Source organism: Mercenaria mercenaria, unplaced genomic scaffold (genome assembly GCF_021730395.1).
Source record: "Mercenaria mercenaria strain notata unplaced genomic scaffold, MADL_Memer_1 contig_4982, whole genome shotgun sequence".
Classification (NCBI taxonomy): domain Eukaryota; kingdom Metazoa; phylum Mollusca; class Bivalvia; order Venerida; family Veneridae; genus Mercenaria; species Mercenaria mercenaria.
Genome location: NW_026463256.1, coordinates 29791 through 53987, shown reverse-complemented (window position 1 = coordinate 53987; position 24197 = coordinate 29791). Strand labels below are relative to the sequence as shown.

The 24197-nt window shown below is 34.8% G+C and overlaps 1 protein-coding gene across 2 annotated transcripts in view; it reads left to right on the top strand.

Annotated features, from left to right (window-relative positions):
- The first annotated feature begins 8639 nt into the window (after nucleotides 1–8639).
- The window catches only part of LOC123566694 (uncharacterized), a 44797-nt gene continuing 29239 nt past the window's right edge, over nucleotides 8640–24197 (top strand). The window contains exon 1 of one of the 2 annotated variants that reach the window (XM_045361004.2): nucleotides 8640–8712. Coding sequence is in view for 1 of the 2 variants with exons in the window: in XM_045361003.2 (XP_045216938.2) it covers nucleotides 22104–22407 (304 nt within the window). In the remaining variant the exon portion in view is untranslated. Of the gene's footprint in view, nucleotides 8713–22061; nucleotides 22408–24197 lie in introns of those variants that run through there. The other variant, XM_045361003.2, reaches the window with a different exon arrangement.

The window sequence follows — 24197 nt, the reverse complement described above, 5'->3', positions numbered from 1 at the left end:
TTTGTCGCTCTCTATGCTAAAAGATCAGCATCTAGGACTTGTGTTTTGGGTTGTTTTTTTACACTATGCTCTGTACACTGGAACATAGAGTGGGTGTTCTTCTTTCATAAAAGTCAGAATCTGCAAAGTCTTTACGCACATAAAACAGATTGTAAGAGAACAGTCTCTTAAAGCAAACGTTTGTTAGCATACGTTCTAGAAATCTCTTGGTTGATAGAATATATGTTATCTATTTCATCTTTCAACCTTGCCGATCTTTCCTGCATTCTGTTTTAATAGTTTTGTTATGTTATGATATATATCTGGTTAATATAATTTGAATAGGCATACGTAAAATGTCCATAAATGCAAATTACTGTATTTGTCATATAAGTTTAACTGGGTTCAGCCTCCTTAACATCTGACTATGCTTTGGATAAACGAGGTTCTGTTAATAGTTAAAACAAAGCTGTCAAAGTCGTTCAATATCCAACGATAACTTTTATGTGAATTATTTTAATGTTCTGAATTGTGTCACAAGAGACGCTCTTTGAATGTACATGTGTGCGTACCCGCACAAATACATAATCGCAACCTCTCAATTACAGAAGATTTACAGCCAAACCTGTATTAAGCAGACCTCAAAGGAATGAACACATGTGGCTGTCAAAGGCAGGTGGTTGCCTAAGTAAGGTAACATTGAGAACAAAACATGTGCCTACCGTGACTGCTGATGTAAGGTCCAACTTAAGACCGGTTACAACCAAGGCAGAATATACAGAGAATTTATGATGTTCACTATATCTATGACAGTATAAACTACAAGACGTCAGTATGAATATTCTAAAACTATTTACTTCTTATTAGCCTTAAAAAACAACAAACACAAAGAGCTGGATGGGGAATGGCCGCGACTTTATTGCGTTGATATTATAGCATATAGCTTGTTTGTACGCGAGAATTAATACCTTGTCCTTTCAGCAACTACGTAAATGCGCCTGTGAAGGAGGGAAAACGATTTTACATGTCTGAAATGGTGAATGTATTCCTCGAATAGTCAAACTTATTATTACCACGATATTGCGCCGCATTGTGACAATGTCGCATAACTAAATGATGATTCGTTCTGTCGTTTTGTCGCGTCGCATTGTCGTTATCTTATTTTGTTTGTTGTGACTAACTCTCAAACAATCGCAGATAGAATTTTGGAGAAAGGTACTATACTTAGATGAGCATAATGTCATCAAAGTGACAGCAAGAGTAAAATATTGTAAAAGAGCTAATTTATACAATCTTTGTACTAAATGTTTTTTTTTTAAATGGCTTAAGAATTAGGCCTGCTGTTTTTTGACAAGAAAATTAAAACATTTCTCAATATTTACATATAGGGAAGAGTTGCCACATCTCTGGCGGCCATGTTTTTGATTAATCAAAATAATTTGAACACTTGGTAGAGGGTTTCAAAGTGAGACCTCCCTGAGTTTTACACATTAGGCAAAGTCTTACTTGACTCCATCATACTTTCTTAATCCTCCTTGCGTTTTACACAATAGACAAAGTCTAACAGGACTCATTTATACTAACTTACTTAGTCCTTCTTATGATGTACACATTTGGCCAAGTCAGATGGGACTCCATTATACTTACTTACTTACTTCGTCCTCCTTGCGTTTTACATAATAGGCAAGTCTGACGGGACTCCATTATACTTACTTACTTAGTCCTTCTTATTGTGTACACATCAGGCCAAGTCAGACGGGACTCCCTTATACTTACTTACTTAGTCTTTCTTATTATGTACACATCAGGGCAAATCAGACGGGACTCTATTATAATTACTTACTTAATCCTCATTGTGTTGTACATATCAGGGAAAGTCATGGGAGGAAAGAAAGAAAAAAAAGAAAAATGGGGTAAAAGGTTTTTTTATTAGCCCGAGGTTGTCGAGCCAAAAGCGCTTTTTGGCAACGATATACTCTTCTCCGGGAACTACTACGGCAGTGTAGTATACCTCGTAAGTTTTCAAAAAACATTTAGAATACTTCAAGTTAATTGATCAATTAAATCAAACAAATAGTAGTCTCTGCTTAATTGAGGTAATACAAAGTGAAAGACCGGTCAAACGGAGTCAGCAAACAAACAGGAGACTCTGTTGAATTAAAGAAATGCAAAGTGAAAGACCCGTCAAGCATGGCCAGCAACAACATAGCTGACTCTGTGAGAGGAAAAACAAAGAGAAAGACCAGTCAAGCGTAGTCAGCAACACAATAGTAGATTCTGATAGAGCAAATACAAAGTAAAAGACCCGTCAAGCATAGTCAGCTAACAAGTAGTAAGCTCTGTTTGTTTGAGGAAATGCAAAATGAAAGACCCGTTAAGCGTATTCAGCAAAAGTTAGACTCTTTTGAGAGAGGAAATGAAGAGTAAAAGACTAGTAAAACCAATAGTATGCTCTGTTTGATTAAATACAGATAAAATACAAGGTGAATTACCCGTCAATCGTAGTCGGCAAACAAATTGCAGACTCAGGTTTGATTGAAGAAATGAAAAGTGAAATACCCGTCAGACGTAGTCGGCAAACAAATAGCAGACTCAGGTTTGATTGAAGAAATGAAAAGTGAAATACCCGTCAGACGTAGTCGGCAAACAAATTGCAGACTCAGGTTTGATTGAAGAAATGAAAAGTGAAATACCCGTCAGACGTAGTCGGCAAACAAATTGCAGACTCAGGTTTGATTGAAGAAATGAAAAGTGAAATACCCGTCAGACGTAGTCGGCAAACAAATTGCAGACTCAGGTTTGATTGAAGAAATGAAAAGTGAAATACCCGTCAGACGTAGTCGGCAAACAAATAGCAGACTCAGGTTTGATTGAAGAAATGAAAAGTGAAATACCCGTCAGACGTAGTCGGCAAACAAATAGCAGACTCAGGTTTGATTGAAGAAATGAAAAGTGAAATACCCGTCAGACGTAGTCGGCAAACAAATAGCAGACTCAGGTTTGATTGAAGAAATGAAAAGTGAAATACCCGTCAGACGTAGTCGGCAAACAAATAGAAGACTCAGGTTTGATTGAAGAAATGAAAAGTGAAATACCCGTCAGACGTAGTCGGCAAACAAATAGCAGACTCAGGTTTGATTGAAGAAATGAAAAGTGAAATACCCGTCAGACGTAGTCGGCAAACAAATAGCAGACTCAGGTTTGATTGAAGAAATGAAAAGTGAAATACCCGTCAGACGTAGTCAGCAAAAAATATTGTAAACTCTGTTTAAGGAAATGCAAAGTAAAAGACCCATCGAGCGTAGTCAGCAAAATAAATATACTAGACTCTGTTTGTTTGAGGAAATGCAAAGTGAAAGACCCGTCAAACGCAGTCAGAAAACAAATAGTAAGCTCTGTTTGTTTGGGGAAATGCAAAGTGAAAGACCCGTCAAACGCAGTCAGAAAACAAACGGTAAGCTCTGTTTGTTTGAGGAAATGCAAAGTGAAAGACCCGTCAAACGCAGTCAGAAAACAAATAGTAAGTTCTGTTTGTTTGAGGAAATGCAAAGTAAAAGACCCATCGAGCGTAATCAGCAAAATAAATATACTAGACTCTGTTTGTTTGAGGAAATGCAAAGTGAAAGACCCGTCAAACGCAGTCAGAAAACAAATAGTAAGCTCTGTTTGTTTGAGGAAATGCAAAGTGAAAGACCCGTCAAACGCAGTCAGCAAACAAATAATAAGCTAAGTATGTTTTAGGAAATGCAAAGTGAATGACCCGTCAAGCGTAATCAGCAACAAAAAGTAAGCTATGTTTGTTTTTGTAAACAGGAAAAATCAACAACAACACGTATAGCGTTTGTTCATAGATAATTATTAACTTCCAACGTTTCGGCGTTAAGCCTTCATCAGGGAAGAATAACGATAAAAACAACGTCGCGTAAAAAGGCGGTAAAATGCATACAAAGTTAAGATCTACAATATTTACAATGTTAAATGAATTTAAAATACGTTTCTATAACCGAATTTAACAAACATAGCGAGTAAATCGGATAGTGTTTATACATAATTTCCTATACTTATTTATATACAAAAAACAACGATATACTCGGCATTACATATAGATCAATAAAAATAGTTAATTGGTCAATTAAAATCAATAAAACTTTAGAATTTAAACCATCTGGATAGAGCGTTTTCAGTTTATGTATCCACACTTTTTCTTTGCAGAGACGATCAATGTCATTTATGTTTGTTTTAGGAAATGCAATGTGAAAGACCCATCAAGCGTAGTCAGCAAACAAATAGTAAGCTATGTTTGTTTTAGGAAATGCAAAGTGGATGACCCGTCAAGTGTAGTCAGCAAACAAATAGTAAGCTATGTTTGTTTTAGGAAATGCAAAGTGAAAGACCCATCAAGCGCATCAGCAAACAAATAGTAAGCTCTGTTTGTTTGAGGAACCGCAAAGTGATAGAACCGTCAAGCGTAGTCAGCAAAAAATATAGTAGACTCTGTTTGTTTGTGGAAATGCAAAGTAAAAGACCCACCAAGCGTAATCAGCCAAAAACATATATAGTAGACTCTGTTTGAGAGAGGAAAGGCAAAGCGAAAGATCCGTCAAACGTAGTCAGAAAACAAATAGTAAACTCTGTTTGTTTGAGGAAATACAAAGTGAAAGACCCGTCAAGCGTATCCAGCAAAAAATAATAGTAAGCTATGTATGTTTTAGGAAATGCAAAGTGAATGATACGTCAAGCGTAGTCAGCAAAAAATATAGTAGACTGTTTGTTTGTGGAAATGCAAAGTAAAAGACCCATCGAGCGTAGTCAGCAAAAAATATATACTAGACTCTGTTTGTTTGAGGAAATGCAAAGTGAAAGACCCGTCAAGCGTAGTCAGCAAACAAATAATAAGCTATGTTTGTTTTAAAAAATGCAAAGTGAATGACACGTTAAGCGTAGTCAGCAAACAAAGAGTAAGCTATGTATGTTTTAGGAAATGCAAAGTGAAAGACCCGTCAAGCGTAGTCAGCAAACAAATAGTAAGCTATGTATGTTTTAGGAAATGCAAAGTGAAAGACCCGTCAAGCGTAGTCAGCAAACAAATAGTAAGCTATGTATGTTTTAGGAAATGCAAAGTGAAAGACCCGTCAAGCGTAGTCAGCAAACAAATAGTAAGCTATGTTTGTTTTAGGAAATGCAAAATGAAAGACCTGTCAAGCGTAGTCAGCAAACAAATAGTAAGCTATGTTTGTTTTAGGAAATGCAAAGTGAAAGACCCGTCAAGCGTAGTCAGCAAACAAATAGTAAGCTATGTATGTTTTTAGGAAATGCAAAGTGAAAGACCCGACAAGCGCAGTCAGCAAACAAATAGTAAGCTATGTATGTTTTAGGAAATGCAAAGTGAAAGACCCGTCAAGCGTAGTCAGCAAATAAATAGTAAGCTATGTTTGTTTTTAGAATTAGGAAATGCAAAGTGAAAGACCCGTCAAGCGTAGTCAGCAAACAGATAGTTAGCTATGTATGTTTTAGGAAATGCAAAGTGAAAGACCCGTCAAGCGCAGTCAGCAAACAAATAGTAAGCTATGTATGTTTTAGGCTATGCAAAGTGAAAGACCCGTCAAGCGTAGTCAGCAAATAAATAGTAAGCTATGTTTGTTTTTAGAATTAGGAAATGCAAAGTGAAAGACCCGTCAAGCGTAGTCAGCAAACAGATAGTAAGCTATGTATGTTTTAGGAAATGCAAAGTGAAAGACCCGTCAAGCGTAGTCAGCAAATAAATAGTAAGCTATGTTTGTTTTTAGAATTAGGAAATGCAAAGTGAAAGACCCGTCAAGCGTAGTCAGCAAACAGATAGTTAGCTATGTATGTTTTAGGAAATGCAAAGTGAAAGACCCGTCAAGCGCAGTCAGCAAACAAATAGTAAGCTATGTATGTTTTAGGCTATGCAAAGTGAAAGACCCGTCAAGCGTAGTCAGCAAACAAATAGTAAGCTATGTATGTTTTAGGAAATGCAAAGTGAAAGACCCGTCAAGCGCAGTCAGCAAACAAATAGTAAGCTATGTATGTTTTAGGCTATGCAAAGTGAAAGACCCGTCAAGCGTAGTCAGCAAACAAATAGTAAGCTATGTTTGTTTTAGGAAATGCAAAGTGAAAGACCCGTCAAGCGTAGTCAGCAAACAAATAGTAAGCTATGTATGTTTTAGGAAATGCAAAGTGAAAGACCCGTAAAGCTTAGTCAGCAAACAAATAGTAAGCTATGTATGTTTTAGGAAATGCAAAGTGAAAGACCCTTCAAGCGTAGTCAGCAAACAAATAGTAAGCTATGTTTGTTTTAGGAAATGCAAAGTGAAAGACCCGTCAAGCGTAGTCAGCAAACAAATAGTAAGCTATGTTTGTTTTAGGAAATGCAAAGTGAAAGACCCGTCAAGCGTAGTCAGCAAACAAATAGTAAGCTATGTATGTTTTAGGAAATGCAAAGTGAAAGACCCGTCAAGCGTAGTCAGCAAACAAATAGTAAGCTATGTTTGTTTTAGGAAATGCAAAGTGAAAGACCCGTCAAGCGTAGTCAGCAAACAAATTGTAAGCTATGTATGTTTTAGGAAATGCAAAGTGAAAGACCCGTCAAGCGCAGTCAGCAAACAAATAGTAAGCTATGTATGTTTTAGGAAATACAAAGTGAAAGACCCGTCAAGCGCAGTCAGCAAACAAATAGTAAGCTATGTTTGTTTTAGGAAATGCAAAGTGAAAGACCCGTCAAGCGTAGTCAGCAAACAAATAGTAAGCTATGTATGTTTTAGGAAATGCAAAGTGAATGATACGTCGAGCGTAGTCAGCAAAAAATATAGTAGACTGTTTGTTTTAGGAAATGCAAAGTGAAAGACCCGTCAAACGCAGTCAGCAAACAAATAGTAAGCTATGTTTGTTTTAGGAAATGCAAAGTGAAAGACCCGTCAAGCGTAGTCAGCAAACAAATAGTAAGCTATGTTTGTTTTAGGAAATGCAAAGTGAAAGACCCGTCAAGCGCAGTCAGCAAACAAATAGTAAGCTATGTTTGTTTTAGGAAATGCAAAGTGAATGATACGTCGAGCGTAGTCAGGAAAAAATATAGTAGACTGTTTTGTTTTAGGAAATGCAAAGTGAAAGACCCGTCAAGCGTAGTCAGCAAACAAATAGTAAGCTATGTTTGTTTTAGGAAATGCAAAGTGAAAGTCCCGTCAAGCGTAGTCAGCAAACAAATAGTAAGCTATGTTTGTTTTAGGAAATGCAAAGTGAATGATACGTCGAGCGTAGTCAGCAAAAAATATAGTAGACTGTTTGTTTTAGGAAATGCAAAGTGAAAGACCCGTCAAGCGCAGTCAGCAAACAAATAGTAAGCTATGTTTGTTTTAGGAAATGCAAAGTGAAAGACCCGTCAAGCGTAGTCAGCAAACAAATAGTAAGCTATGTTTGTTTTAGGAAATGCCAAGTGAAAGACCCGTCAAGCGTAGTCAGCAAACAAATAGTAAGCTATGTATGTTTTAGAAAATGCAAAGTGAAAGACCCGTCAAGCGCAGTCAGCAAACAAATAGTAAGCTATGTATGTTTTAGGAAATGCCAAATGAAAGACCCGTCAAGCGCAGTCAGCAAACAAATAGTAAGCTGTGTTCATCGCTTGTTTACTAACTTATTATAAAATGCACCAGAATCGTTAAGCTGCAACTTAAAAAATACTCTCTTTAAAGATTATACAACTAGTGTTTGAGATATTTTATGCAAGAATTGAGACATTGCACGTTTGTATTAATTATTATTAATGTTTGCAGAAGCCCCTGAGATATGTTGATGCCCACGACCTTCTATTATGGTAACCAATAACCTCAGGAGATAAAACACAAAATACATGTATCAACCCTGTAGTGTATGTAGTTGTATTAATTTCAACATGTTAAATGTCACACAGTATCAAATGTTATCAACGACCTGCATATATATTTAGTTTAAATTACTTTCATATTTGCTTTATTATACGTTGTGTTATCATGTCTCCCACCAAACACTGGTGCTGGAGGCATATTGATTTACTCCTGTTTGTGTTTCTTTCACAAAGCTTGTCCGCACTCTTAAGTCAAACATTTCTCAACTGATCTTCACCAAACTTGGACAAAATGTGTTTGCCAATAAGTCCTCGGCCAAGTTCGATAACTAGCCAAATCGGCTTAGGTACTTCGGAATTATGGCTCTTGAAAATAATTACCGATACACAGATGTAGACTGGTTACTCAAGCTCCAATTCCTAAAAATACCATAGGCTGCAAAGACAGACTTTCTATTGAGATGATTAGGCAGTCGTGGGAGACATGCGGTTTTCCCAAAAGCACCTCTAGTTATGAAAATAGTTTACAATTTTCATGCAAAAGTGTCTGTAAATACTATTTAAATCGCGTTTACCGTCAATTAAACATTCGACACGGCAGACAACTAGATTTATTTTCACATTTGTTTTATCCTACATTGTAGTCCCTTACATTGCCAATCTCATATGTCAATGGGTATACACAGTTTATTTAATGTTTATTCCGTCTGTAATAGATATGAAGAGATATGGAAGTTTAAACATTTTTTCAAAGTCAATGATATCAGTGTAAAGCTGTTTTGAAATATTGATCGGATATGCGCAGTGAAACATCAGGGCATGCGTAAAAAGCTACAGAGACTACCAAACATGGCTGAAATGAGCCCTGGAATAAAATAATAAGATAGCACACCAAGGTAAATACGAATTAATCTTACATTTACTTTCAGTTTTAATGTACTGTACTTAACTTATGAATACTGAAATTTTGAGACATTAACCAGCTATTAAAATATGACTTTTGTATCCCAGAAATCGAAACAAGGACGTTTAGTCTTCCTCGGATATCCAATTGGAATTTTCTTTACCAGGCATAATGATTCCCTATGTACAATAAAAATGCTTACTTGAAAATCTAATTGTACATGTTTAATTGTGTTTGACTATGCTTGAGTACATCGATACTAAAGATAACGAGACATACATTAAAAAAAAACTTGTCATAACGAAAAAACAATATCCCATTTGTTCTCAACGATAACCTAATAACCTCATTTTGTCTCTAAATATGTAACTGTGATCAAATATCGTTTAAGCAGATAAGTTGGACATTTTGATAGAAAGTTTATCTTGTCCCAGATGCAGTTACCGATCTTCTCGTTATCTAATGAAGTCAGAGTTTGCTAAACAATATCTCTGTCTCTTAAAGCTGTTTCACGTATTTACATTATAGTATTGAACAAGCTAACGCAAGTGTGAATAAGATAACAATAAAACACACCTCATAATAACTTTTATTATTTCAATGCGATAACTGAAGCCGTCTTGACTTGACTGTACAAAGTATATGGAGAGGTATTCTACTCAAGCGCCCGTCCCCGTCGGCCTCCACATTTTGGATACAGTTTTGATGCGCACGTTCACTTTATCTCTTTAACAGTTGTAACTATATGTATTTGCTTCGAAATTAGAATAGTTGTTCCTCATCATCACCCTCATCAAATGACACAAGGTCCACAACTCGTGTAACAATATTTCATGAATCATATGACTTATGTCATATTTTTACTTAAAATTTCAGGTTAAGGCTTGAAGAACTTTAGCTTTATCTTTGTAAATTCTGAATGGATTTGATTCAAACTGAGAATAGTTACTTAGCATCATCAACTACATCATATGAAGCAATGTGCGTTGATTTTGAAAAAAAAAATGTATCACGAATTATGTCCCTTATATACCTCACTTTGCCCTTCCCCGGTGAGGTTCGAAACTTCGGTTGGAGTGTACAGTTCTTCATATGTTGAAGCCATCCAGCTAACTTAATGGTTAATCGATGGATGTTTCCCACCTGTGGCCTGGCAGAACGTAATTTACAATGACTTGCATTTCACCCTGTTGTTTCTAAGTACATGTAATCCTTTATATTTCACCCCCACCCACAATCACATGAATGCAGAAAATGATGTACACGTTTTCCTTCCGCATTATCTAGTATCCTTTTTACTTCTATTATATGTTGAATATCTTCGAATTTTCAGATGTTTATTATTATGAACAATAGTTTTTAACCATAGAAATCAAATTTATATGTTTTGAAAACATGAATTGCATGAATATGAATAAATCGGAAGATTTTTACATTTTATAAAAAATATTTCCATTCACAAAGAACATGCATTGGCACGGAAACAAAGTATGCCAAAGAATAAGTTTCCAAATATAATAGATTGTACTGTTTTGTATCCAGTTGCAATCATGTGGCACGAGACTTAATGCAAACATTCCACTAATGCGGCTGAGGTGCAAACTTTTAAGTTATATTTCCGAGAAACAGTTTTTACATATTTAATTCCATAGTTACATCCTTAACACTATTTCGTCTACTGCCATTGTTACATGAAATGAATATGCTGTAATGTTCGATCTTTTTTTTTTCTGGAGTTAGGACCATTTTTCGGACATCTTACCTCGTGCGCTCGACATTTAAATTGGAAAATTAGCGTGGCAAACCGACCTTCAGTGAGCTCAGTGTTATATTTTCTGTAAACAGAAACCCGCTCCCCAATTAAAAAAAATGAAGGTAATTCTTTAGAAAATACAAATATTTAGCTGATGACTATGGTGGCTGATATGTTCCATTTCCTTATTACGTTCTGTCACAAAGACACAATGACAAACGTTGTTATAATTATGGCGCCTTGCCGAATGTCAGCCCGTCGAATGTCGTTATGGCGCCCTGCCAAACGTTGCCTCGCTCGAGATACGATGTCGTGCACACGAGATGTAATGTGCTCGAGATAAGCTGTCGTGCGCTCGACATCAGATGTCGTGCACTCGAGATAAGATGTCGGGCGCACGAGATAAGATGACGTGCGCTCGAGATAAGATGCTGTGCGCTCAAGATAACATATCGTTCTCTGGAGATAAGAAGTCGTGCGCACGGGATATATTAATCTTAAAAAAAAAAACATAAATGCATGTCCTGAACATACCGCCTTATCTAACACTGCACAGTTGATAAATGTTTGTCCTTTAATGCATTTAGTATCAGTGTTAATATTTAGAATTTAAAACGAAGCAGTTTTATCTAAATACAGGTTACTCCATCTGATTTAATTGTATTGTTTGTATGTTAACAAACGATCAAGTGATCGAACGTCTCCTTGACTACCTATAACTCTATGATAACATAGCGGAGAGGTTTAAACGTTCGAGCTGTCAAAATTAAGTTATGCTATATGCAGAATATAGCCTCACTCGTTTAACTGTACTGACGCTTATTGTTTCCTACTAACCATTTAGAATAATTTGTCAGTTGTGACACATTTACACAAACATGTTCATACATGTACATTGTTTTGAAATGTTGCCAATGATCTCACCTGTAAGTAAATAAATTAAATGTTATTATGTTCTTGATGAATAATTGGTTCTCAAAAGTGTTTAGATTGGTCGACTCAGCTCACACATTGCCCAAAATGGCGTTAAGTTATTAATAGTATGTATCAGCTACAGTCGTATATACATGTATATAGTTTTTATTTCAAAATAGTAACATATACGTCTTAAATTTGTTAAATTGTAATGAAATGAATTAAAATAACCCTGACGCTTGTTGAATTGTATAACATGCGTACCCGTACAATATCAAATCTCAGCATCTGTAATATAATGTTATTAATCAAGCAATTTCATATTGGCCTTGTTATTTGTCCAAGGGTTGTCGTATTTACGGCCTCGGGCCAATACAACTGCCCGAGGACAAATAACTAGGCCAATACGAAATCGCTTGATTAATGATATTATTATTATTCAACTTTCGACTGTTGGCGGCAACACCATAAGAACTCTGCCAGTTACCTTATGGAAGCTATGCACATTCAGGTCAAAAATCTTGACAAGTTGATTAAACTTCTTTTAGAAATCATAATCATATTAGCCTGTAAAACAGAATGAGTTGTATGTAGGTACTTGAGAATAATTTTGAGAGATATTTTTGACGCGACATAATCAAGAGTAACTAGTACTTACCTCATTTTTTTGGAATTCTTATTCGTTTTCTTTAGTGAGTATCTTATCATTTGAACTGAATAAAAATTGCTTTAAAAGTCATCATATTAGGCTGCAGGCAACGAGACACAAAATTGTACACATATGTGTTGATCAAGATAATACAACCAACCAAACACACATTATACACCCCCCATGTCTCGTTTAATTCTTAACTGAAATCGTTTGCAGTATACAAATGACACTCGTGTCCGCCAATTTATTCATTCACTTTCCAGGATGAGAATCGCTATTTATCATTGCACAAATAGTCCACACTATCAAAATGTCTGTTAAAGATAAGTCTCATCCTTTTAATTAATCTGAATTTCCATGTTTTCTCATTATTTTCCTTGACAACTTCCAGAATTTCTGACAGGAAACACTTGTTTTTACAGAATACCGAATAAGCGAAAGTATCGTTGTAATCTATGAAGACGTACAGCCCGCTCAGACCATAAACATGTTAGAAAAAATTTGAGAAAAAAAATGTAATCTATAACTTTAATGCACAACAAAATGGCGTCATTTAAAATTTTTAAGGAAGTGACTTCTCCGTATTGACCCTGTCTTTTGAACCAATCAAAATGCTTGAATTCCGTATTGGCCCTGTTTTTCTCGTATTGGCCCTGTTTTTCTCATATTGGCTCAGTTATGTTTTGTATTAGCTCTGTCTGTTTCATATGATGTTCGCAGTTGGTCTAATACAGTGGGTAATATTGTAAAGTTGCATAATAATATCGGATACAAGTAACTGGGAAATAAAATGAAATACTAATAATCATAACGTGTGTCATTCAATGGATTTGTTAATGCGTGGCAGCAATATAAGTACCATTTGTATTGTTTTTGAGACTGGTTTTACCACTAGCTATATATATTTTTGAGAATCTTTATTTTATTCCTAAGCACATCATAAAGGTGTCTCTATGCTATCAAAATAGATGAACGTTGCGAATGAAATATCAATGATAAAACATTTCTATAACTTGTCTGTATTCAAGGTGACAATTTCTTTATTTAATATTTAAGTTCTTGCGATGTTAATGGTCATATCACTGCATAAATCCATTTGAATATTGTGTGTCTGAATCCCGTAAGGTCGCTTAAAGTTCAACTTGAATCTGAGGTGCATGTGTATTTGTTTCTCATTCATTCATAAAAAAAGTAGACCTGAGCTCTTACAAATATACTGTTACAAATACATTAATTGTTACAAATAGACTATTTTAAACTGATTCTAATAGCCTGTTACAAACTGTTACAAATACATGTTCACAAATAAACTGTCACAAATAGACTGTAGCATATAGACTGTTACAAATAATCTGTTAAAAAGAAACAGTTACAAACATTTTAAAAGAGAAGGTTACAAATAAACTGTATCAGAACAGAACATAACAGAACATGATTTTTAATACACCCAGTTTATTATACAATATGGGGATAAAACATCATGTGAATACATAAAAAAAATAACATGCACTTCCGACAGGCAAATATTATTTTGTTGGGGGAAATCATGAATGTATCACATAAAAATTAAACATCAACAAGTTAGAAATCAGTATTTCAAATATTACAGAGACTAGAAGTTGTTTTTATAGTTTACAAACATTAATTAGATTGAGGACAAAAAAAATAATAACAGGAATCATTGCAAGTAAGGTAAATTAAGAAGGCATCAACACAAAATAGGACGTCATGAATATCATGCGGACTTTTACAATTCTGTTGGAGTGATGTGGTCAAAGGGGAGTCATTCACACGTGGGATTTATTCTAATTATATTAACATCGCACTATTTTTACTATAATAGCAGTGCGGTTAAAATAATCATGAATGGGATGGATTAAAAGCTAAGGTAGAGGTAGGTCAATAATTCACTTAGAACTGAGATAGTTTTGTTCTTATCACTTTGCACGTTTCTGACGAAATACACGGTGAATTTGAGTTAAGTAAATTTCGGAAGCAACGTTCAATATCTGTAACAATAATATTTGCTAAAAATAGTTTCTTTGTTCCTCAAAAAAGTACATTTGAGTAGATAGTGCTGCTCAGTACCTACAGCTCCGCTATTGCATTTTAAACATGTTCGATCAAGGAAATGTGTGTCATCATACCTCCTGGTTTCAACCGGTAGTCTGTGATGACATGTGTGAAATTTGAAAAAAGTTTCTTCGGAAGAATTCGGAAATAATTTTCATTCTCTAAAAAATCTTTAAAACTATTATATATCATTCCATTATTAGACTGTTGCATCTGGGTGTGCCATTCTTGATTGAATTGGTAAATGAGAGTTTGTTTAACTTGCTTATGCAGATATTTAGTAACAGCAGTATTCTGGTACAATTTAGTATCTTTGCCTAGTAACAGTTTAGCCCAATAATCATTTTTGTTTTATTTATTATGGAAATTGGATATCTACCCAATGTGCCATAGAGCATTTACATTGGAGTATTTTTGCGCGCATTTGTTATTCTTCGGAGGAAGTAATTATGAACTCTCTCAAGCAAAACAATATTTTCAAAACCAAATATTTCTGATCCGTATGTCAGTATAGGTAAAACTGTGTGGTCAAATAATTTTATAATGAGATCGACAGGGAAATCAGCATAGTTTGCCGTTATAAATAAAAGGTACATAGCTTTGTTCGCTTGCTGGACTATATGTTTCCTGGCGTTCAGGAACGAACCATTACTTGAGAAGGTAACGCCTAGGTAGTGATATTTATTCCTAAATCTAACTTTCTGGGTCTCGAGTATAAAGTTAAAGTTATTGGTGGTTCTTGCTCCAAAGACAATTTTTTTTTCTAAATTAACTTTTAATTTCCAGTTATTGTTGTATGAATTGAATTGATTTAAAGAGTTCTGAAAATCAGACGCATTAGTAGAATCAATAACAGTGTCATCAGCATAGAGTAATAGTAAATGTTTAAGCCAGATCTTATCATCGGGACTATGTAGCTCTATGCCCATAGCACCATTTGCCTCCAGAAAGGATTGCAAATCATTAAGATAGAGAAAAAAAGTATGGGACTCAAATTTGCTCCCTGACGCAAGACAGTTTCAGACTAACGATTTATTATTATTGTGGGAATACATGATTTGATATTCTGATGCATATTTTAAAAATATTACTTAAAAAAAACTTCCCCTGTATTAAATTCTGTGACAGTTTGTGCCACAACCCATAGCGCCAAATGTTATCAAAGCACTGGGAAAAATTCACATATGAACAGAAAAGTTTTTACTTCTTTTTCTTTAGAATTTCAATAAGGGCATGAAGTGTATAAATGTGATCTGAACAAGATTAATCTTTTCTAAACCCAGCTTGATTTTCATCTAACAAATTGAATGTTTAGACATATTTTGTAAGACGATTATTAAGAAGTGCGGTAAAAAGTTGGCCTATTAGTAAAGAGCTTAGTATTGTGATGGGCCTGTAATAATTTGGTACCTCCGAGTTTCCTTTATTTTCAAAAATTGGTATAATTGTTCCCTCAAGCCAAGAACAAGGGGCATAGCCATTATCAAGCACGCCATTGAATAAATTGACATAAACTGGCATTAAAATATGTTTCGTACTCTTTATGTATTCATAAATGATATTGTCCGATTCACTAAATGTTTTTCCGGTGTTAAGTTTATTAACACACGCAATTATTTCGATGTTGTTAATCTGTGAGTTAAGAAATTCGAGTTATCGAGAAAAAATTGTTCATCCAACGGATCATATCCTTGAACGTGATGCAAATTGGTATCTATTTTCTTAAAATATTCATAAAACTCTTGAATGGATGGCGTTTTGACTTCTATTCGTTTTGGTTTTAAACTTTTTAGAAAACTCCAGTATTTATTTAGGTTTTTTTTTTTTGATAATCGATCTTAATTTTTGAGCTTTGGAAAATTTGTATTTACCAATATAAAAGTTCATAGTTATTTTATATGCCTTACTTGCGTTTTTAGGCCGTAATTTATTATCTTGTGTTGGGTTATCTCTGTAAGTTGACTTGGCACCATGGTAATTATTTCTTGCTGTATGGCATTTTGGACCAAATCACGGTTTATTTTTATCATTTCTGAAAGATATATTATCCGCGCAATTAAATATAATATTGGCTGAATGTTCAAAAAGTGCCTTTATTTCGTAAGTAATATTTTCTATGGACTGTCCGGTTTGCGTCGTTTGAAACATTTTTAGAATACCGTTTACTTGCTTTGTATCAATATTTTGTATAAATTCATTACATTTATTTGTGTTCCACTTTGGTTTCGAACCAGTAAACGGACTGTTCACCGGAGCACTTTGCTCTTTCATATATATTTTTGTAGATTTTCAAATAGACTGTTACAAATAGACTGTAACAAATAGACTATTACAAATAGACTGTAACATATAGACTGTTACAAGTACATTTATGGCACGCCAATTGTCCAATTATTACGTGAACCCAGGTTTCCGGTCAATAAACTAGGATTAACGATCGATAAACCAGTTTTTTTTTCGAACGCAAAACCAGGTTTTTCGAATACTATCCTATAATTTCGAGCGAAATGTAAGATAACGGGCGTAAATTATAGTTCACGCTCGTGATCCCTAGTTTACGTTCGATAAATTAGATTTCTCGATTGAGCTATGAATTTCGATCGTTATCCTAAGTTCACGAGCGTGAACCTATGATCACGAGCGTGAACCTATGTTCATTGGCGTAATTCAGGGTTCACGAGCGTAAACCATAGTTTACAAACGTGAACCTATGTTATAGAACGTGAATATGGGTTTACGACCGTGAATATGAATTACGACCATAAACATAGGTTCACGATCGTGAACATAGGATAACGACCGAAAATCATAATTTTGTCCGAGAAACCTAGTTTATCTGACGTAAACCTAGATTCACGTTCGTAAACTATGGTTCACGTTTGTAAAAGCAAGTTCACGGTCGTAAACATAGGTTCACGGTCATCAAATAATTATGTTCTTTGTCGAAAAACTAGGATTATTAAATATTAACCTATATTTTCGGGCGAAAACATAAGATAAAGTGCGTAAACTATAGTTTACGCTCTTGAAACCATGTTTACGTTCGATAAACTAGGTTTCTCAATTGAACTATAAATTTCGGTCGTTATCCTAAGTTTACGAGCGTGAATCTATGTTTAAGGGCGTGAACCTGGGTTCACGAGTGTGAACCATAGTTTACGAACGTGAACCAATGTTTACGACCAAAAATCATAGTTTTGTTTGAGAAACCTATTTTATCGAACATAAACCTAGGTTCACGCTCGTCTAATCCTAGTATATCAATTCATGGTTTACGTTCGATAAACTAGGTTTCTCGACTGAACTATGAATATCGGCCGTTACCTTATGTAGTCGAGCGTGAACCTGGGTTCACGAGCATTAACCATGGTTTACGAATGTGAACCTATATTGTCCTACATGTCACGTCCGTAAACGATGGTTCACGATCAAAAACCAAGTGTCACGGTCGTAAACATGGGTTCACGTTTGTAAACATAGGTTCACGGCCATAAACCCATGTTCACGCCCGTAATTCATAGTTTATTTTATAATCCTAATATATCGACCGTAAACCATGGTTTCTCGATTGAACTATGAATTTCGGTCGTTATCCAATGTGTACGGTCGTTATCCTAAGTTTACGGTCGTTATCCTATGTTTACGCTCGTGAACCCCGGTACCATAGTTTACGAACGGGAACCTATGTTTACGATCGTGAACTTGGGTTTACAAGCGTGAACTATGGTTTACGGCGTTATTCTATGTTTTCGCTCGAAAATATAGGTTTGTACATGTATTCGAAAAACCTGGTTTACGTTCGAAAACCTGGTTTATCGATCGTTAATCCTAGATTTTCGACCGTGAACCTAGGTTCACGTAATAACTGAACAATTGGCGTGCCATATACACTGTTAGAAATAAACTGTTACAAATAGACTGTTACAAAATATAACAAACAGACTGTATCAAATACTCTATAACAATTAGACATACCTGAAGTATTACACTCTCAGGGTACTTCATAAGCAATATATATATATATATATATATATATATATATATATATATATATAGATTAGGGGTGCGGATATTTAATATTAACTTTGGGGCATTCACTCTGTTTATCAATTTTGTCTTTGAGATAAAGTCTATGGCCACACAAGATTTATTAAACTGTGTGTTTGTTGAAGTGACATCGCATTTGTTAACAGAAACAATTTTAATTAAGATATACTGGTACTGATGATAAACCCGGAAATATTCAATTGCAATCAGTTATCTATAAAATTGAACACACCATCTAATAGTTTCCACTTACAACACCAACTGATGTAAATAAAAACAAAATTGGTAAATATTCTGTATAAATAAATGACTTACATTTATCTGTATAAAAAATATTATTCTTTGTTTGTCAACACTGAGGCAAGCAGTCTTTGCTATAAAACATAAAATGATATCTACCACAACCTGCCCTTCAAGTCCTCTCAAAGTTTTGATTATTGCACCGTTAAATAAAAACAAAACAACGATTATTATACTCCAGTTAGGATAGTTTGTGAAATACTGACACTACTTTGTTCTATCTTTACATTTGGCGTGCAATGTCAAAGGGTAGGAAAAATTGCAGCCAGACCAGACTCAAAATCGTAGAATTGGAATACCAGCTGAGTGACTTAGGTCACTTATACATTTCCTCCCTAATTTTGTCATTAAGTTCTATATTGTGACATTTTTAATCATTCCATCGTTCCATGGTACTAGATAGATTGTATTTAAATGTTTAATGATAATACAAATAAGTGTCAGTACAATGTACATTCCCACGCTACTGGAGAAAAGACACGTCTAATAATGACAATCATTAACCAACATAGGTTTACATCAAATAAACAGCATAAGCATCATTTTGAAATTCGTAGTTATACAGTAAATGATGACAGCATTTCATAATTACAAACTGCAGGTCAATGGAGAACGACAAATATAATATAATATATATAACAGTCTGATATGCAATACTATAAAGCATATCAAATGGTGACAAGTAAAATTTTGATGCAGTGCATCAAATCGCCGGAAAACTGAATTTACAATAAAATAACAAAAATAAATAAACACGAAATTTAATGATATACATGTACTCCATATCGACAAAATTTATCACGAAACAGGAAAACAGAGAGTTTCCCAGCCAGTGTGTTTATATACAGTCAAACCTGTCCATAAAGACCACCCTTAGGAGAGCCAAAATGTGGTCTTTAGAGCCAGCTAGTCTCTATTCAGAGGTGGTCTTTAACAAAGGCTTATCTGTACATACCACATGTACACATTACAAAGATTTATACTAGTATTATCTTGAACACACAAAAATTAATTAAGTTTCAATTGTTTAAATAAAAGTACACATTTTTTATTTACCCAGCATTACAGCTGCATAGTCCGTCGAGATTTTTTTTATTCTTTTAGACAATCTTAATAGTAATTCATTTTTCCTCTAAATTTGACTACATTTTGCTTTTAGAAGGAATTTATTGTCTATTTTACAAACAGGCGCATCGTGTACATAACTTTCAAAGACTCTGTTTTATTTCCTCCTTCTTTTATGTAATTAGCAATATTTTAGAATTCCATTTAATTTTACTCCTATTCAAAGAACTAGATCTACTAGAAGGCATTTCTTCAATTATCTGTAGAATATTGTAAAGACTGGGATTAAATTAGGATTCTGTGAAGGTTGAGGGTCAAATTGTTTATTTATAAGAAAGTGATAAGAAATAGATTAACTGTGGTTATTACATGTAATCTGACATGGTTGAAAACATATTATAAAGGCATTCTCTCTGCAGTGTAGTGAGAATGTTCACCTGTTTCAGATAACGTGATAGGGCTATTGATACGGAGTATAGGGATAGGGTTCTTTACACATTTTTCCTATTTTCCTTAAAAGCTATCTTTTTGAAATAATAAAAATCTTACGCAATTTTCAGCTCCTAATTCGTTTATATAAGCCTTTCATTAACTGTCTTATTTTTCTTTTATTTATGATATCATTTTTTCATTGTCACATTTTAATAACTTCTCCTATCAGGTGCAGAATTCTAAAGCGTATCAAATATAGTCGCCGGTTTCTTCCGGCGACTAATAACGTAGACCTTTTGTAAAGTATATTCTACTAATTTTCCAATAAATATATTAGTGTAAAAAGTTCTTAATAATTACGTCGACAAATATACCAAGTCTGTTCTGTACAGTTATATTGGTGCTGGAAAACAATTCTTCCAATTTGAAAAACTTCGGATTAACATAGTAATGGCGTTTCAAATACTTTTTGGCATATAAAAAAGAAAAGTGAAATTCATCACCTACATCATTATTACTAAAAGTGCATTTTCCTCAGAATATGGTATATCTACTGCCATTTTTCCATTACTCTAGTAAAAAAGTGTAATCGACAGACTACGTCTAGATGACAAAAGATTGGTGTAAGCACTTTTATGAAAATTAGTTTTAATAGCTTTGTAAATATTAGTGCCTCTAGTTTCTTTTCCAAATGGACTCAATCAACCATTTGTCATTTAAGAAACTCTGACTATACCATACACCTGGAAATTCGGACGAACATAATAAATACTTAATATTGTTGATCCATTGGGACTTTACAGTACCTGAAATATTTATTTCATATATCATTCTGTAAATTTTACGAGATAATTTTTCAGTAGTTTCATTAGAACATTATATAAGTTTTGTCAAAAACTATATAATTCTTCTATAGATATCAAGACATACTAGAAATATACCAAGTACACCATATATCACATATGCCGGTGTTGATGAGCCTTGTTTTTCCAGTATGTGAAAAGCTGGACTAGTTGCGGCCGTTTATCAATTAACAATTTAAAATGTGTTTTATCTTACGTTATAGTCACTTGTAGTTACAGTGTTATACATAAATTTTTTAAACTGTTTATAAATATGAATACACGAAACTGTATATAGAAAGATAAACATTTTTTTTTTATTTTCCTAATAGTACTATTGATAAACATGGCTGAAATGAGTACCAAACGACATAATCATAGATACATACTAACTTCGCATAGATTTTCAACAGATATAAATACAATAGAATGCTTGAGATATAAAACTACTAAATTATGACTCTGTTATCTCCTGAAACCGAAACAAGGACGTTTTAATGTCTTCCGTGTCATTATCTCCTTAACTGAATATATTTTAATGCAATTGATAATAAAAGATCATTAGGTGACTAATACTTCGAATATCTTCCAAATTAATGAATAGTGATAACGGAGTGACTATATTTCAATTGAAAGTCTGGTGTAAAAATATATAATGTTTAATTTTATCCTAAATATGACCTGATATAGCATTTTTGTTTTACATTGTGATCCGTTACAAGGCAAATAAAGTGTAAAATGATATGTAATAATGTATGTTGACGGTGAGCATGCACACGATTAATAATTTGAACTAGTTTATCTTCAGATAGTTTGCTAGTAAGAGTATTGACATTATTCAGTCAAAACGTTTCTATTTTATCAGTAGTATGTTCAGTTATCATATAAGATATTTTATCACCAACAGAAAGATATGTGTCCTATTTTGATGCGAGGTTAATTTTCGCGAAATTGTAAAAATAGTATCATATCAAATTATACTAATTGTGAATATTTACGCGATGATTAATTTTTGCGAGACGTAGGGCCTCGCGAATATAGCGAAAATTGAACCCTCTCGAGGAGTTCTGCTTTTACAGTAAGGAACTTGCGTCTGTTGTTGGTTTAGTAGTTATTTACAGGGTGGTTCTATAAGTGGAGGTCTTTTAAACATGTTTTACTGAATTTATTTTGAAACTTACTATATTGTATCACTTAAACAGTATATACTGTATATTGAAAGAATTATTATTATTTCTGTTTAATGGAAAATATCAAAAACATTATTCACTGTGTATTGAAAAAATGATTGTTATTTTTATTTCATGGAAAATATCCAAAACCAAATTGAAATGGTACGTCGCACTAGAAAACGGAAGCGTGAGGAAGGCCAGGCAGTTGATGCACCGCCTGCTCCCCAGTTGCAACCCCCACTTCCGCAACAAATTGGTCCAATAGTACAGCCTCCAGTTGTACGGCCTCCACCGATTGATAATGTGCTGCCTCAGCCAGCTCCAATACTTGGTGATCCTGCTGTTCCGCCACCAGTTGCTCCACTGGTTGATCATGGGCTGCAGCCAGCTGTGCCTCCAATTGTTGATCAGGCACCAGTCGACCAAAACATAGCAGGTATAAATATTCCTATAAACGTAGAATTTCTACCCAACCAGGTACCAAGTTTTCACTCCGCCTTAGGTAGCCATTTGTCTCAATGCACTAAAGACAAAATTATATCGGGTCAACGTTGCTTTGCTGCTTGAGGCTCCTGTTTGAGAAAACAAAAATCAGCTAATTGTCAATGATGCTGGTTCCTTGGTAATTCAAACAAGTCAAAAACAAAAGATTGACACCATTTCAAAATGGACAGCCGCCTTTTTGATTTATTCCAGTGTCTATTGGAGCAGCCATCCAGAAAAAAGTCCAAGATATGTTAAAATATTTGCAAACAACTAGATTCGGGGCAGCCAGGCACTCTGTTGGCTGGAAATTATATGACCAGCAATTTCTGCTGCGAATGGGGGCAGATCCCTCAAAATCTTAGGCGATGGTTGACCATGAATTATGGCTGCATGGGACCTCACAGGTACGTGGATTTGATACCAGCTGCTGCTCCTAACCGTCCAACAAAAAATGCTATGATTACAATCATTCTAAATGTTTGAGGCAAGATTGTAAGTATAGACATGTCTTCATTATATGTAGTAATGTTCATCCTTCCAGGTTATGTCAGTTCAGGTTTCGTAATGGAATACTTCGCGGAGGAGGGAATGTACAGGGGGCTGCCTCCCAGACCTCTTTCTGGCCCCAGACACCAAGCCCAAACCCTAGGGGTCACAGCTAAATGTTTCAAAATTTTGGTCATAAGGCAACTCTCCAATTATTGTGGAAAATTTGCGCAAATATTTAGAATTATACCCAATTAATCAAGATGCCACAATTTTAAAAGATGGTTTCATGTTTGGCTTCAAGTTTGGATACACTGGCTTACACTGGGATTCTATATGCAATAACGTGTTGTCTGCACGATTGTATGAAACAGAAGTCAGAAAACGAAATGAAAAAAAAAATCACTTGGTAGGATAGCTGGTCCTTTTAAAATACCACCAGTTTCTAATTTGAAAACAAGCCCTATTGGCATTGTGCCAAAAAGTGATGGGGGATGGCGCCTCATAGTTCATCTTTCATATCCGCTTGGCTGTAGCGTAAACGACGGTTTTGAACAAGGTTCTTGCTCAGTGAAATACACTTCATTTGATAAAGTAGCTGACATGGTTTCCAGTTTAGGAAAAAAATGCTCTGATTGCAAAACGAGATATTAAGGGTGCATTCAGATTATTAAGGATTTCTCCAGGGGACTTTCACCTATTTGGCATGCAGTTTGATTACATGTACTACTTAGATAAATGCCTCCCAATGGGCTTGGCAAAATATTCACTTCTTTTTGAAAAATGTTCTTCCTTTATTCATTGGCTGGTTACCTTTAAGACACGCTTGGAGTCACTAGACCACTATTTAGATGAGTTCTTTTTCGCTGGCAAGTCAAAAACATCTCGGTGTGTAACTCTCTTGACCTCTTTGGAAAGCATTTGCATCGAGTTAGGGATTCCAGTTGCTGATCTGTTGGCCCTACCACTGTCTAACTTTCTTGGGCTATACTTAGATTCAAACGAAATGGTCATTCGGGTTCCATTTAGTAAATTCCAAGAGCTGTTGCAATTGTTGTCGAGTTGCCTTGACCGAAAAAAAATGTCACTGAAAGATTTTCAGTCCTTGGTTGGTAAATTATGTTTTTTTTCAATCAGGCAATTAGACCAAGCAGGGCATTCTTGCGACGTATTTATGTGGCAATGTCTAGGCTAAGGAAGCCTTATTATAAGTTGCGTATACATGGGGAAATGAAAGAGGACATAAAATTATGG